Here is a 17,735-nt window from a genome sequence, read left to right as displayed (position 1 = left end):
AGGGCAGTGTTAAAACACAAATGCACTTGTATTGTTTGCATTTTTCAAATGGATCTCCTGAAATGTCTCCCTTCTTCCTTTTCTTTGCAGGTGAGGGGATTTTTCAAGAGAATATAATTAGAATTGTTCCAATAATTCATTTACTTTTGTTATTGTAATTGAATTTTCTCAAATTGTACTGTTGGGGGAAATGAAGCATTTGTATTTTTTCATGGTCTAGTTGCTGTGAAATTAGTACAAGGACCTCCAGTTGAAGAACCATTGATTAGATGCTTTTATAGTTACTAGAATTATGACTTTTAGTCACCAAATACTTCCATGGTCTCCAAATCTATTCATATTGTTCTGTCTTTTTATATTTTTTCTCCCCTAGCCTGGAACATATTATTATAAAATTTTCTAGCATAATATCATCTGATCTGCAGCTCTAGTATTCCCTTGGTGTTTTTGTTTCCACATGTGCTATACTGATTTTAAAGTACTTTTTGTTTATCAAGTATTTTTGAGAGAACCAGACACTGTGTAAGAGATGAAATAGTCATGGCCCCAAAGATATAAACATTACTATTTAGCAGTATTTCATCCTGTTGTTATTCCTTATATGAATATGTAATTGTATAATCAGTTCAGTTCAGTCACTCAGTCGTGTCTGACTCTTCGCAACCCCGTGGACTGCAGCATGCCAGGCATCCCTGTCCATCACCAACACCCAGAGTTTACCCAAACTCATGTCCATCGAGTCGGTGATGCCATCCAGCCATCTCATCCTCTGTCATCCCCTTCTCTTCCCCCCCTCCATCTTTCCCAGTATCAGGGTCTATTCCAGTGAGTCAGTTCTTCACATCAGGTGGCCAAAGTATTAGAGTTTCAGCTTCAGCATCAGTCCTTCCAATGAATATTCAGGACTGGTTTCCTTTAGGATGGACTGGTTGGATCTCCTTGCTCTCCAAGGGACTCTCAAGAGTCTACTCCAACACCACAGTTCAAAAGCATCAATTCTATGGCATTCAGCTTTCTTTATATTCCAACTCTGACATCCATACATGACCACTGGAAAAACCATAGCCTTGACTAGACAAACCTTTGTTGGCAATGTAACATCTCTGCTTTTTAATACAGTCCTACTTTTTAGTATTTCCTCTTATAGTTAGTAAGCTTTATATATTATTTAAAATTTTTTCTCAGTCCCATATCATGAAGATATTGTTACATATCTTCAGTTCAGTTCAGTTCAGTCACTCAGTCATGTCCGACTCTTTGTGACCCCATGAATCACAGCACGCAAGGCCTCCCTGTCCATCACCAACTCCCAGAGTTCACTCAAACTCATGTCCATCGAGTCGGTGATGCCATCCAGCCATCTCATCCTCTGTTGTCCCCTTCTCCTCCTGCCCCCAATCCCTCCCAGCATCAGAGTCTTTTCCAATGAGTCAACTCTTCACATGAGGTGGCCAAAGTATTGGAGTTTCAGCTTTAGCATCAGTCTTTCCAGTGAACACCCAGGACTGATATCCTTTAGAATGGACTAGTTGGATCTCCTTGCAGTCCAAGGGACTCTCAAGAGTCTTCTCCAACACCACAGTTCAAAAGCATTAATTTTTTGGCGATCAGCTTTCTTCACAGTTCAACTCTTACATCCATACATGACCACGGGAAAAACCATAGCCTTGACTAGACGGACCTTGGTTGGCAAAGTAATGTCTCTGCTTTTTAATATGCTATCTAGGTTGGTCATAACTTTCCTTCCAAGGAGTAAGCATCTTTTAATTTCATGGCTGAAGTCAGCATCCACAGTGATTTTGGAGCCCCCAAAAATAAAGTGTGACACTTTCCACTGTTTCCCCATCTATTTCCCATGAAGTGATGGGACCAGATGCCATGATCTTTGTTTTCTGAATGTTGAGCTTCAAGCCAACCTTTTCATTCTCCTCTTTCACTTTCATCAAGAGGCTTTTGAGTTCCTCTCCACTTTCTGCCATAAGGGTGGTATCATCTGCATATCTGAGTTTATTGATATTTCTCCCAGCAATCTTGATTCCAGCCTGTGCTTCTTCTAGCCCAGCATTCCTCATGATGTACTCTGCATAGAAGTTAAATAAGCAGGGTGACAGTATACAACCTTGACGTACTCCTTTTCCTATTTGGAACCAGTCTGTTGTTCCATGTCCAGTTCTAACTGTTGCTTCCTGACCTGCATACAGGTTTCTCAAGAGGCAGGTCAGGTGGTCTGGTGTTCCCATCTCTTTCAGAATTTTCCAGTTTATCGTGATCCACACAGTCAAAGGCTTTGGCATAGTCAATGAAGCAGAAATAGATGTTTTTCTGAAACTCTCTTGCTGTCTCCATGATCCAGCAGATGTTGGCAATTTGATCTCTGCTTCTTCTGTCTTTTCTAATATCTTAGACAAGCTTTATTGTTTTACTTTTCACCTTTCAGGTATATTCTACCTGTAATTTATTTTTGAGTGCTGTGTAATAGGGGTCAAGGTTTCTTTTTCTCCATAGGACTACCTAATTTATTCAATCTACATTGAAAAGATTGCCCTTTCCTTCATAGCTCTGAAGAACTACACTTTTCATAAATCAGATGTGCACATATGTATAGAATTTTAAGACTTTTTTATTCATTTCTCTGGCCTGTTTTTCTGTCTTACTCCAATACAACTCTATCTTGATTTTTCCACCTTTATAATGAATCTTGCTATCTGATCAAGTAAATTCTTCAACTTTGTTCTCCTTTGTGATAAAATGGCTATTCTTAGTTCTTTGTATATCCATATTAAGCTTAGAGTCAGTTTACAAATTTGGGGGGGAATATCTACTGAAGTGGCGCTGAATCTCAGTGAATCCTGAACCACTGAATAATTCATGTATTCATCTTTGTTCTCAGCATCTGTGGGATCCTGGGATATTAAGCACACACAAGGAACAAAGCTGGAACTGTTTAGTCATTGACACACAATTCTGACTATTTAATGTAATAATCCTGCCTCTTAAAATAATCTTAATTCATACCCTGTGTAGTTCATAGGACACTAAACTCTTTATTCCATTAGCAGCAACTAGTGACATAAACATAATCACAAATCACAACTCCCATTTATTAAGTATATGAGATGGGCCAGGTACTGTGTTAGAGGTTCCACTTATTTCTACCTCCTGTTAATAACATGGAGCTATCCTATTTTATAAATGAAGAAAGCAGTAGGTTCAGAGAGGTTAAATAGCTTGCTTAATACTGCCGTCTAGTAAAAGCTGTGGCCAGAGCTCAGCTCTGTTATGTCTCTTGTCCACAGTCACATTCTCACTGCCGGACAAGTAAGACTCGAAAGACTGACTCAGTAAATATGTGGTGACTGAACACTTTCCTTTTCTCTCCATCTATTTTCTATTAATGTTTCATACTACTTTATACAGCTTTCCAAATGATTTTAATAAGTAGCAAGTTTAAACTCTATGGTACTAGAATCACATGTGGTGAAAAAGTGGTGTGAAAGCTGATTAATCAAAGAAGTGAAAGAATGCCAAAACGCCCGAATTTTGAGGAATCACTTCCTTACTTAACATTTCAAAAAGCTGTGTTGCATAGCATGTCTTATCTCTTTTTTGAATTGATAATTAAAATGGGGATATAAACTCTATCCTTTATGGCAAGATTACACTGATATTTGTTTCCATCATTAGTTTCCCTCTCTGGTATGAAATTCAGAGAGAAAAGACACACATTAAAAATTATCTACCAATTTATTAAAATATGTTTAAGTAAAACTGGCCTAAAATAATAGAGAAAATAAATTTGAACCTGAAAGACTTTAGACCAGTTAATAGATCCCCAGGACAGTTCATTTCTCTTTTTCATGCTTTAATTATTTATTAATTAGTTACATTTTTTATGCCTCTTCTAAATGTTTTCAGTGTTTCAAAGTCTCATTTTACCCACATAAAAATAAGCTGTACAAAACTGATCAGAGTATTGGCAGTATTGTAAAAAAAAGATCATCATTACATGTTAGATTTGGTAATTTCAGCCTTTACCATAATTTTTGCATATTGTACCAAGGCTACATAGATTCAAACTTAAAATGGAAGAATGTCTATGCTGAAGGTTATGAGTCGTCACTATGCTAAACAGCGACTGAGCGACTGAACTGAACTGAACTGAATTGAATGTATTCTCACTGACAAACTATTTATGAGTTTCTTCTTCATTTTCATCTGATAAACACATCCTTCTTTCCCCAGAAATACCGCAGACGGCTGGTACCTGTATGCTGATAGTTCCAATGGAAAATTTGGTGACATGGCTGATATCATTACTCCTGTCATTTCTCGCACGGGACCAAAATGTACCCTGGTGTTCTGGACTCATATGAATGGTGCCACAGTTGGTTCTCTCCAGGTACTGCTTAGGCAATGGCATTTTCTAAATTTGTTCTATAAAATTTCATACTATACAATTTAGTGTTATTAAAATATATAGTCTGCTAATAAATGAGAAATGGACAATTACCAACAAGAACTGGTTTCAAAACATTATAACATTAGTAGAATTGGACCTGAATGTTTAATAGAATTTTTTTAACTATCCTATTTATGATTATGGTCTATTTCAGGTCATTTTATTTTCTCTTCTATTTTTTTTCAAATGTATGTGACATATAAAAGTGTGTCAAGACCATTTATAAAAAATTAAAGTTTGTTTCAAAACTTAAGTAGCCAGTTGACCTGTTTGTTTTTTTAAAAAAAATTTATTGAGGTATAGTTTATAATGTTGTATATGATTGTGGAATTTATTCTGAGGCTACAGCTTCCATGTGATACTGTTTTACCCTTGAAATATGTCATACAGGTTTCAGAGTCAATATTCTATGAATAACACAACAAATGAGTATGAACACTTGGGTGATATTTGGATGTGATATAGTGGTGCTACATTCTCCAATAGTCTCTTTCAAATTGTTTCTTGGTTAAAAAAAATACACACACACACACACACACACACACACACATATTAAACTGTTTGAAACTCACAGAAGGTTGCAAGAATCTCACAGGCAACTCTAATGTATCTTTCACTCAGAGATGATTCTTCTTGTCCACTATCCCAATAGAGTCTTTTGTAGGAAAATTTTAATTCAGTATAGAATTATTTTTCATAACTCATTTTTATCTCTTTCTAGTATATTTTTAAAAAATTAATTTTTTTCCATTGTGCTGGATGTTCAGGGCGGTGCGCTGGCTTTTCTCCACTTGCGGTTAGCCAGGGCTGCTCTCGAGTTGCGGTGGGCAGGCTTCTCGTTGTGGCAGCTTGTGTTGTTGCGGAGCACAGGCCCTAGGAATCGCAGGCTTCAGTGGTTGTGGCCTGTGGGCTCAGCAGTGGCGGCTTGCAGCCTTTAGAGTGCAGACTGAGTAGTTGTGCTGCACAGGCTTACTTGCTCCATGACATGTGGGATCTTCCTAGACCAAGGATTGAATCCATGTCCCCTGTATTGGCAGGAGGATTCCCAACCACTGGACCACCAGGGAAGCCCTATATTTAGTATATTTGCAAAGAGGTGACGCTTGGGTTACCTGCTTCCTTGTCCCCAATAAGTAGAGAGAAATACACTGCAGATCATCTGCTTCTCCATTTCTTTTCAGGTAGCTTGATGTAATTTTAGTATTATTCTAGGATTTTTCTGGCTATATTAAGTATTCTGTCCCCCCAAATTACATAAACATATCTTATTTTTAAAATGCTATTACTTTTTTAATTGGAAATATGTTAAGTTTATAAATCGCTTTTGGAAGAACAGTTTTATTTATTATAGATGAGACTTCCCACCAAAAACAGTTAAAGAGTAAACCTGTTTGTGTATATGTGTGTGTGCATACAATAACCTGAAAACATCCAAGTAGGCTTGTGGATTGAAGTTATAATTTACGTTTGTGTTACACTGATTCTTTAAAAATTGTTTTAGAGAAAACAATCAATACAACTAACTACAGGGTTTCCATCAGAAAAATGAGAATTATTTACCGGGTGTATTTTGTGGTTGAGATTAATTGTCTGAAATAGACTTTCATTTTTTTCAAAATATGATTTTACATTAGGTGAAAAATTGTAAAACAGCCTTAAGTTTTATAGGCAATTAATTATCAAATAATTACAGTGGTAATACATACGGCCCATATTTTTGTGCATGGCTGAATAAAAGGACATTAAATGTTGGTACTATGTTATGTGAAAACAAAGATCATGGCAACTGGTCCCATCACTTCATGGGAAATAGATGGGGAAACAGTGGAAACAGTGTCAGACTTTATTTTTTGGGGCTCCAAAATCACTGTGGATGCTGATTGCAGCCATGAAATTAAAAGATGCTTACTCCTTGAAAGGAAAGTTATGACCAACCTAGATAGCATATTAAAAAGCAGAGACATTACTTTGCTAACCAAGGTCCGTCTAGTTAAGGCTATGGTTTTTCCCGTGGTCATGTATGAATGTGAGAGTTGGACTGTAAAGAAAGCTGATCGCCGAAGAATTGATGCTTTTGAACTGTGGTGCTGGAGAAGACTCTTCAGAGTCCCTTGGACTGTAAGGAGGTCCAACCAGTCCATTCTAAAGGAGATCAATCCTGGGTTTTCATTGGAAGGACTGATGCTGAAGCTGAAACTCCAATACTTTGGCCACCTCATGCGACGAGTTGACTCATTGGAAAAGACTCTGATGCTGGGAGGGATTGGGGTGGAAGGAGACGGGGCCGACAGAGAATGAGATGGCTGGATGGCACCACTGACTCGATGGATGTGAGTTTGAGTGAACTCCGGGAGTTGGTGATGGACAGGGAGGCCTGGCATGCTGTGATTCATGGGGTCACAAAGAGTCGGACATGACTGAGCGACTGAACTGAACTGAACTGTTGTTATGTGAACACAGTTTTCTTTAGTGATTTGTATATACAGCAATATTCGTACAAAGAAGACCTATTTCCTGTATACTCACTTTAATATCCTTCAAAAATGATTTTTTATATTTTTTTAGAAATTGTTTTCTTGACTTTAATATGTTTAAAATTCAACTTGAATTTTATGGAACAAGAATTTAGTGATATTTTTACTAGCTGCATACTAATTTTTATATGACTCTGAAAACTAACTTTGTAAAAATAACCATTTCTATTTAACATCTTTAAAAACCAATGATGAAAGCATTCAAAATTAGCTTCGCTCTCAAAAACCAAAACCTTCCTATACCCTTTATATGAATAATAATTCCATTGTACTTATTTGTATTGTTAAAAAGTAATGTCATGACATAATTAAATACAACATCTAATTCAGTTATTTTAAAATGTGAAACTATTCTTCTCAGTTACTCCCTTGATGGCTCTTTTTGTGTCATCTAAGTAAAGAGTCATGATTATTTATCTGCTGAGTCTCAATTTGCCTTTAGAATGAGGGCCCAGTAGTACTTGTGTGAGCGTTCTAAGTTGCTTCAGTTGTGTCTGACTCTTTACAACATATGGACCATAGCCCATCAGGCTCCTCTGTCCATGGAATTCTCCAGGCGAGAATACTAGAGTGGGTTGCCATTCCCTCCTCCAGGGCATCTTCCTGACCCATGGATCGAACCCGTCTCTCTTAAGTCTCTTGCATTGGCAGGTGGGTTCTTTACCACTAGTGCCACCTGGGAAGCCCCCCCAGTACTACTGGTGAGTTTATTGGTGAGAGTTTACTGGCTTAGATAAGAAGATGCCTGCTTGTATCACTCATACGTGCTGCTGGAATTGAATTGGCTTCCACTGTAATTTCACCATCCCCACTGAACACAAGGTCATTCTCAAAACTATGTTTCAGTAAATAATCCTGTGCTTTTCATGTGACTACATGAATGTTATTCAGTATTGAGACTTCCAGTTGTTCCTGCTGTCAGATTTTAAAAGATAAGGTAGTTAAGAATTCTTAATTAAATGGTGCCCAGATACCTTCAGACTTGACTGACAGATATTCATGCACAACTTTATTACACAGAGCTAGTAAGGTACCCTGGGGACTCAGTGCTGTTCTAGAAAACAAAGATATCTAATGAAAAATGCCTGAGCTTCTCTCTCAGGGATTCATGTTGACATTAAAATTAAAGAAATACTGGGAAAATTCTACATGTTTAAAATTTATCAAGGCACAATGTTTCAATACTTCTTGATTTATCTCTGCAGGTACTCAGCAAGAAAGACAATGTTACTTCTAAACTGTGGGCTCAAAGTGGACAGCAAGGTGTGCAGTGGAAAAAAGTGGAGCTGTTTTTAGGTGTTCATTCCCATATTCAGGTTTGTAATCCAAGTATTAAGATAATGATTGAGTTTTGTTGGTTTTTTTCTTTATTTCCTCTAGCCCTGTCTTCTGGTCTGCCATTCCCATGCTGATATGTTACGTGAATGCTTACCACTCCATATAGCATTTTCCATAAGGAATTTACAGTTCTGGACTGCCCTAATTTTGTTCCTAATGAGACAACCATATTTCTAGGAATATTTAATTTTAGTGACAACCATCATGACTCCACAGTCTCAGACACCACTCTATTTTGTAAATATATTCTCAGAGACTGTAGAGTAATTACCTTCATTTATTTCAAACCTGATTAAAGAGACCTTTGAAACTACGCTGCATTGTTGAACCTTTTTAGAGAAAACAGGTTTACTTGTCTGAAAAATATTTCGGAAAGCACAAAATTGTGTGATGCTGTATTTATCTTCATGTAAAATGCAATAATATTAGGATAAGACCTAAAAGTAAAGGAAAAGAACCAATGATACCTAGATTAAAACATTTAACCCGAAAGTAATTATGAGACAAGATATTTAATGTGAATTTTATTTTTTATGGATTTTCTGGCATAAAAGAGCTCCTAGGATGTGTTTTTTGCTTTTGGAGCTTTGTTTTGTCTGACATGAAGGGATATTTATTGGAAGATAATGCTTAACTGTTCAGATTTAGATTGGATATGGGAAAGAGAATCCAGAGCCATTTATGTCATTTTTTCTTAGTTTTAACTGCACAAGCCTGAAATCCTTGAATTTACACCATGTATCTATAGATGGTATACTATCTTTGCTAATGACTGCATTTCCAGTCCTCTATATAACAGCAAATGTAGTCAAATCAGCTGTGAATATTCAGTAACTGTATCTGCAATCATGTGCCATATTTGATAGATCAGCCCATTTCAACTCCAGTGGAAGCAGAGGCTAGATATAGCTCTTTTAAGGCATTGATACTTGTAACTTCCCTGGTTGTTCAATGGTTAAGACTTTGCCTTCTAATGCAGGTGGTGTGGTTTCAATCCCTGATAGGGAAGCTAAGATCCTGCATGCCTCCTGGTCAGAAAGCCAAACACAAAACAGAAGCAGTATTGTAAGAATATTCAATAAAGATGGGGCGGGAGGAGAAGGGGATGACAGAGAATGAGATGGCTGGATGGCGTCACCGACTTGATGGACATGAGTTTGAGTGAACTCCAGGAGTTGGTGATGGACAGGGAGGCCTGGCGTGCTGTGATTCATGGGGTTGCAAAGAGTCAGACACGACTGAGTGACTGAACTGAACTGAACTGACTGAACATTTTAAAATAAATAAATAAAGGCATTGATTCAGCATTATCCCCAATTTCTTAGAATGTTATGTATAATAAACCCATCTTGCTGGAACCTAGTTTTCTGAAGGGTCATTTGTAGATAATTTAGGAAATGGACAAGAAATAAGTTCAACTTGAGAATAAGAAAGATTGGACAGCAATATAGTGGCCTTGCACTGTGGGAAATTTATTATTAAAGGATCCTACCTGTTTAACCTTCAAGACCTTCTGACAGAGGCAAGAAGGATCATCAGCAAGAACATGTAGAAGGTTCAGCTTCTGCCAGGCATCAGCTTACACTTCACAGTGGATTCATAACTATTCTGTGCAAGTAGAATATTTGCAGAGTAAAATCTTGTTCAAAACAACATTAAGAGGGATTTAAGCAGAGGAATCAATTATTAATTTAGTCTTTCTGAAATTTAATTTTTCATATATTGGAATTTGCAGAGGAATATGCTCATATTGTTTGAATCTTAAGATAAAATTTTAATGGTTTGTTAATATTTGATATTTAATGTGATTCACTCATACCTTCAATAAAAGCATATTAAGAACCTACTATGTGCAGGAAAGCGTATTACTATGCACTGGAGAAATAGTGATAGAGTATATGTATTGTCCACTGTTCTTCCATTTTTACAGTATCATTCTCTTTAACATCAGAAACATGAGTGCCTTTAACCTTTAAGTAGAAGTATATAGTATTTTTAGAAATTATATACGGAGTCACCACTGGGGCATTTTCAGAGTTATATTTGAGAAACACAATTTAATCATAATCTTTAATTATATTAATTTTATAACTAGAATAATCATGTACATAGCACTTACTAAATGCTAAGTACTCTTCTATGAATAAAAAATTTATTCCTGTAATGTCATGAGGAACTTACTATTATTATCTCCATTTTATAGATTAGAATACAGAAATACTTAGAAGTTGGGTAACTTGCCCTATTTATATAACTACACAATGGCAGTGATAGGCTTAAGTACAGGCAGGACAAGTGCAAGTCCATAATACAGATGCTATGCTTTATTGCTTCCTATGTTTTATAAAATAATTGACCCAACTTTTATTGTACTAGAAAAAATATACTTGTGCTTTAAAAATGTTTAGTGACATTCAGTATTAAAGTCTATGGAATTTTAACCAACATTGTGTGGAACATTGACATGTAAGTGATAATTTGACCATTGGATTATGGCAAAGTGCCTAAGGTTGTATCTATCTATAGGATAATAAATAAATGAATATTGAGATTCCCTTAGAATTATATAATTTCTTAATCAGAAGCAATGCATTATTTATTTAAGAGTTCAGATACATCCAATAATTGAACACCTGTTTCAGTTTGTATATCCATTTCTCTTGGACTTAATTTTTCTTATAAAAAAGTTGTCTTTATAATTCTAATTTCACCTCTTCTTAATCACAGCCAAGCTCTTAATATATCTTACAAATTTATTTTTTTTCTTTTCCAGTACAACTGCTATGAAAAAAAAATTTTTTTTCTTTTATGTAACTTTGATACATGAATTTATTGTACATAAAAATGTAAATTTTTTATAATGTAAAAGATGTGAATTTTGTTATTATCTTAAAGGGAAAACACCTAGGATTTTCATATAGTAGTATAAAAGATATCATATCTTAAGGAAAAACTAATTACTTCTTTCAAGAAAAATAGTTGTTTAGATTTGCTAGAAAAATGTTTGAGAGTTTGATGACAATAAATAGGTATTTCTTATCAACTCATCTCTAATTGTCCTGTTTGTTTTAAAATATATGACTATTTCCTGTTAACACACAAATATATATTTAGCTTGCAGACAAATTTAATAGAAACTGTCTGAATTAGTTTCACTTAGAAAACTTTAGTGAGTACTGTTACTCCTGTTTTCCATCATTTCTATCAAAATTCATAGAAGTGATATCTCACAGACCAACAATGACACACTTGAGAATTTTGTTCATTACATCCATTAATCAAAGGCTGCTGCTGCTGCTGCTAAGTCACTTAGTCGTGTCTGACTCTTTGTGACCCCATAGACGGCAGCCCATCAGGCTCCTCTGTCCCTGGGATTCTCCAGGCAAGAACACTGGAGTAGGTTTCCATTTCCTTCTCCAATGTGTGAAAGTGAAAAGTGAAAGTGAAGTCGCTCAGTCGTGTCCGACCCTTAGTGACCCCACGGACTGCAGCCTACCAGGCTCCTCCATCCATGGGATTTTTTAGGCAAGAGTGCTGGAGTGGCTTGCCATTGCCTTCTTTATGTCAAGTCCAAAGAGGTGGCCAATTTTTTAAAAATTCATAGTTTTGAGGTTTGGTATGTTTTTGATAAACACTAGTTGAGTTGAATAGATCCGAAAAAAGGTAAGAAGTGGGTAAAATTTTTTTTAAAAAAAGTATGCTTGTATCTTCTGTCTCTAGGTACATTCTGTCAGCTGGTTGGCCTCCTACTTCTATGTTCGTTGAGGCTCTCAAGTGCCCAGGTCTTGTTTTGGCCCTGAGATTTACAGAGGCAGTGGTGATGGGTGACTCCTGCCAGTTACTTAGGCCCCATGTTCAAAAATCTAGACAAGAGCAACATGTGTTGCTACTCACATGTTCTTATGTGTTGAGTATGGTACAGATCTTCAATATCCTTCCAACTTCCTGGGTCAGTTTCGTCATACGGATTTCAGGATCATTGTTATCAGATTCAAACCCTATGTTCTGTACTGTATTTACTGTTTGTCCCAGGTTTTGAATTCTATTTTTAAATGTTTAAACAATATTTATTGGAGTGTATTGCTTTACAATGTTGTGTGAGTTTCTACCATAAAGCAAAGTGAATCAGCTATATGTGTATATATATCCCCTCAGTTTCAGATTTTCTTCCCATTTCGGTCGTCGCAGAGCACTGAGTAGAATTCCCTGTGCTATATGGTAGATTCACATTAGTTATCTATTTTATACTTAGTATCAAAAGTGTGTCCAAGCTGTGGCAGCTCAGTGGTAAAAAATCTGCCTGCCAGTGCAGGAGACATGGGTTTGACCCCTGGGTTGGGAAGATCACCTGGAAAAGGAAGAGGCTACCCACTCTAGTATTCTTACCTGAGAACTCCCATGGACAGAGAAGCCTGGAGGTCTACAGTCCATGGGGTAGCAAAAGAGTCCACATGACTTAGCAACTAAACAACAGCATCAGTAGTCTATGTACGTTTATCCTAGTCTCCCAAGTTTTTAATTCTTGATGAATGAGTCTACTGATGTTGTTTTTCTAGTTGTTTTATTTATTTTTTTCTTTTAAAGATTATCTTCAGGGCAAAACGTGGTATCAGTTACATAGGAGATGTAGCAGTGGATGATATTTCCTTTCAAGATTGTTCTCCACTTCTGAGCGCAGACAGAATGTGTACTGCTCAAGAATTCACGTGCGCTAACAAGCATTGCATTGCTAAGGACAAGCTATGTGATTTTGTGAATGACTGTGCTGATAATTCAGATGAGACTCCCTTCATCTGTGGTGAGTGCACATGTTCTGTTTCAGCTTCCCTCCCTGCAATGGGTTCACTGATGAAAAATACAGAGTGTGTATAATTGGAGAAGCCTAGGCAAGTAAGGTGGTTTAACCATTCAATACATTTTAATGATTCTAAATGCAATACTTAATTTACGTAAGTCATTTAAAAACTTAAGTCATTTGAAACTAGTCAGTGACTTTGTTTGTGAAGAATTGGAGGTTAACTGGAAAACAGATGTCTTCAAAGACAAACTGAATTGAAACAAGTATTTTCTACATGAAATAAATTTTGGAGAAGACAAGCCAAACATCCATCAAAGCCAACTCATGCAGGGTTGATGAGCCTTGATGCTTTGATGTATTTCTGGGAATTGTCTTTCGCTTGAGTCAATTATGATCTGGGAGAAGTGGATTAAAAAAAAACAATATCCAGATAATGTATAAAAATATCTCCTAAGGGAAATATATATCAGCTGTGTAATATTGTTATAAGAGATCAACTTGTAATAAACAGCACCTATTAAACCATCCTTCGCTAAATGGGCCATGTGTGCTCATCCAGGGAAGTCCGTGAAATGGTGCAACAGAGTCCATTTTTGCCTCATTTCATTGCAAATGAGGAGAATGCAAATTGTCAAAACAAAGACTGACAAATTATTCCACTGTTACTAGTAACAATTTCAGGGATAGTTTGTTTTAGTTTGATCTTTTTTTTATTTTTTGCCTCTTGAAACCAAATCTGGAATCACAAGAACAACTTCAGTATAATAAAAGCTCATGTTTATATAGAACTTTCAACGTTTAAAGCCCTTTTGTCTATTAATCTCCAATTGATCGTCACAGAAACCCAAGCGGTAAGGAGGAAAGGTATTAATTTTTAGTGTTTTCCATGGATAAAGCTGATGACAAGAATGGCTGAAATCAGGTCAAATTTCATAAAATTGGCACTGGCAGAGTTGATCCAAGTTTCCAGGTACTTTGGTTTATGATTCACTGCTTTGCCAAAGGTATAATATCATACCACCTTTATGTACAGCTGAATCTTAGGAAAACCAAAGATCTTATAGATGTAGAAATCTTGTTTCTATCCAGTAACTGTTTCCTCAATTGTGGATTATGTCTTATAATATCCATTGTTACTAATATAGAAACCAAGCAAAATTGTTTGGCTAATCTTACATTATTAATTAATATTTATCTGTATCTTATGAATATTTTTTGCTGCATTTTTAGTTATTTTCTGCCTCAAATGCTTTTCCATTTTCTTCATTGTCATTTTCATATGAGTATCTCACAAATTTGTTAGGTTATCAGTCAAATAGAACAGATATTACGCTCTTGAATTTTATTTGCAATGTTGCCAATTTATATCTTTCCCAAGATATGACTTAATGCATTTTTTCAGTGTTTACAGTTAACATTACATTTCTGGTTGAATTTTACTCTTTGTGTTTAGATAATAATGTTATGAATATTTCTAGGCATCTTCTATCTGTGTTTGGAAGGGGATACTGATATACTGAGAGGGTCAGAGAAATGCATTGCAATTTGTTGTCTTGGTAGCTCTTTTGTATGGAAAACTAAAGACAAAAATCATTATAAGCCTTTGGAGGGAAAGTTGTATCAGAAGGTGCTTTTTGATAAACTAATTTCCCATTCTCTCTATGGTTTAAATGGGCTATGATATCAGTAATACTGGAGTAAAAAGGTGAATTAGTTCCCGATATTACATAAGAAGAATATTTTTTCAGCTCATTAGAAAAGATAACCAAGTTACAGGACATGGAAGCCAGGACATGGAAGCAACTTAGATGTCCATCTGCAGACGAATGGATAAGAAAGCTTTGGTACATTTACACAATGGAGTACTACTCAGCAATTAAAAAGAATACATTTGAATTAGTTCTAATGAGGTGGACGAAACTGGAGCCTATTATACAAAGTGAAGTAAGCCAGAAACAAAAACACCAATACAGTATACTAACACATATATATGGAATATAGCAAGAGGATAACGATAACCCTGTATACGAGACAACAGCAGAGACTTGGATATGTGGAGCAGTCCTTCGGACTCTGTGGGAGAGGGCGAGGGGGGGATAATTTGGGAGAATGGATTGAAACATGTATATTATCATATGTGAAACAAATCTGACGTGGTTGAGGGCTCCCCACCTCAACACTCTGTGGATTTAAGAGGCCTTTCCTTCCTGAAGTGTATAAATTACCCTGGGATAGAATCTGCATGCTGAATTTACTAATTAAGAAATGAGAAACCAGAACTATAAAGGTGGCATAGAAATACAAGAAACTATTCTTAGTAATCTTTTAAAACTTTGAACAGAGTTACAGATTTTGCCATTTGTTTTAAACTGGTATATGTAATTTAACCAGAACCATGAGAAAATTGGTATTGTGTGAATTCTGAGGCACTTTAGACATATTGTAGGAGTAATGTGGACTTTCTTGAGTTTTACACATTCATAAGAGAATGGTCTGTATCTCGTGCCTTTGTTGGTTTTCTGTGAGCTGTAGTTTCTGGGAAATGAGCAGCTCTCATTCCTGTAACTCTTGTAATCCAGTCATTCGTGTGCCTCCTTCATGTGAATTCAGTACAGCTGTGGTGCTGTTATCCCTCTGATAGGAACTCTAACTCGGTGTAAAGCCCCAAAGATCTGTTACTTATTTTTATTTTATATTGTACTATATTTTATTTACAGTGTTGTGTCTGTTTCAGGTGTACAGCAAAGTGATATAGTCATATATATATATATGAATTAACAAAAGCAGTTCCCATCTTTTGATGGGGAGCTCATGGTTTATAATATCAGTTCAGTTCAGTTCAGTCGCTCAGTCGTGTATTGAGAGAGGGATAACTTAGGTATGGCATTGGGTTTTTTTTCTTTTTGCAGCTTGAGGCAGTTGTAAAATAACTTAATGTAGCTTTTTGCAACTGTGTATTCTATAGTATTTTTTTCATTTGGTGAAATTTTAACTGTTAATGTTTTTGTCATTGTGTTTTGTACCATTTATTAAATAAAAATTTTTAAAAAAGAATACAAAGATGAATAAAGATATATTCCATGTTTCTAAAATTAAAAAAAAATAACCAAGTTACAGCAAACCTTAAAAAAAAACCCAAAAAACCCACATTTCAATATTGGACTTATTACATGAACGTGATTTCTTTTTATATAGCACTGCTTATTTTATTATGTATTTAAAAACTTCAATTATATTCCTATATTAATGGTTTTAAATGTTTTAATTATAAGTGGCTGCTGCTGCTAAGTCACTTCAGTCGTGTCCGACTCTGTGTGACCCCATAGACGGAAGCCCACCAGGCTCCCCCGTCCCTGGGATTCTCCAGGCAAGAACACTGGAGTGGGTTGCCATTTCCTTCTCCAATGTGTGAAAGTGAAAAGTGAAAGTAAAGTCGCTCAGTCGTGTCCGACCCTTAGCGACCCCACGGACTGCAGCCTACCAGGCTGCTCCATCCACGGGATTTTCTAGGCAAGAGTACTGGAGTGGCTTGCCAGAACCTGCTATAATGGCAAGCCACTCCAGTACTATTGCCTAGAAAATCCCATGGATGGAGGAGCCTGGTGGGCTGCAGTCTGTGGGGTCGCTAAGGGTCGGACACGACTGGGCGACTTCACTTTCACTTTTCACTTTCACACATTGGAGAAGGAAATGGCAACCCACTCCCGTGTTCTTGCCTGGAGAATCCCAGGGACGGGGGAGCCTGGTGGGCTTCCATCAAGGGGTCACACAGAGTCGGACACGACTGAAGTGACTTAGCAGCAGCAGCAGCAGAACCTGCTATATGAATAATGAATGCTGTTATTTTTCCTCCATATATATAAACTTTGATGCTTTAATTAGACCCAGAGGAATAGGAAGAAAAGCTTTAAAAAAATCACCATAGCAACTGATTTCAGAAGTTTGGCTGACAACCAACCAAGAATTTAGCCTTAAGTTTCATGATCTTTGGAACTTGTATGTGCTTCTTTTGTTTCTTTCTTTTTATTTATTTACTTTTTGAGATGCTAAGTAAAGGCTGAACAAGTATCACAACTCTAATAAAACTTCTAAAATATAATTTGGTATAAATACACCACCTAGGAATAGGAAAAAAAAAAACTGAGCTGTTTTTTAAAGACATAGACTATTTCTGACAGAGGAAAATAATTCTTTATAAATAAAAATTTCTGTGACTTTAATTTTCTGTAGAGAATTATAGGTTCAGAAAGCAAAATTTGGCTGAAAGTCGAAATATTACTTTTTATTTTATGATATAAAATATTATAAAATACAGGACATAGTCAAAAAGAAAGTGATTTGTGTATCTGAGAAATCTGAAATCTTAAACATTTTTTCCCCATTGGTATAGAGGCTCCGTAGAAAACTGTCATGTTTTTGTTTTTCTATATATTCCAATTAGCATATTTATTGTTGGTATGCAACTAAGAGTATCTCAGGGAAACTCAAAATAATTTCATTCTGAACTGTTATTAGCAAAGACACAGGATATTTGACCAGGATAATTATTTAATAATCTGAATTTAATGGGCACTTGTATTAATAATCTGTATTTCTCGACTGCAGA

At 36.1% G+C, this 17,735-nt stretch overlaps 1 protein-coding gene across 2 annotated transcripts in view; it reads left to right on the top strand.

The window, feature by feature from the left end:
* MALRD1 (MAM and LDL receptor class A domain containing 1) overlaps positions 1-17,735 on the top strand; it is a 596,047-nt gene that overhangs the window by 202,085 nt on the left and 376,227 nt on the right. For both annotated transcript variants that reach the window (XM_088844424.1, XM_055428153.2), the window contains 3 exons: positions 4,243-4,399; positions 8,199-8,309; positions 12,916-13,129. In XM_088844424.1, the coding sequence (XP_088700550.1) occupies positions 4,243-4,399; positions 8,199-8,309; positions 12,916-13,129 (482 nt within the window). The remainder of the gene's footprint in view (positions 1-4,242; positions 4,400-8,198; positions 8,310-12,915; positions 13,130-17,735) is intronic.

The sequence above is a fragment of the Moschus berezovskii genome, chromosome 15 (genome assembly GCF_049115385.1).
Source record: "Moschus berezovskii isolate FMDL1 chromosome 15, NW_MosBer_1.0, whole genome shotgun sequence".
NCBI classification, from domain to species: Eukaryota; Metazoa; Chordata; class Mammalia; order Artiodactyla; family Moschidae; genus Moschus; species Moschus berezovskii.
The sequence above is the reverse complement of the archived record's forward strand: the minus strand, read 5'-3'. Positions and strand labels throughout refer to the sequence as shown.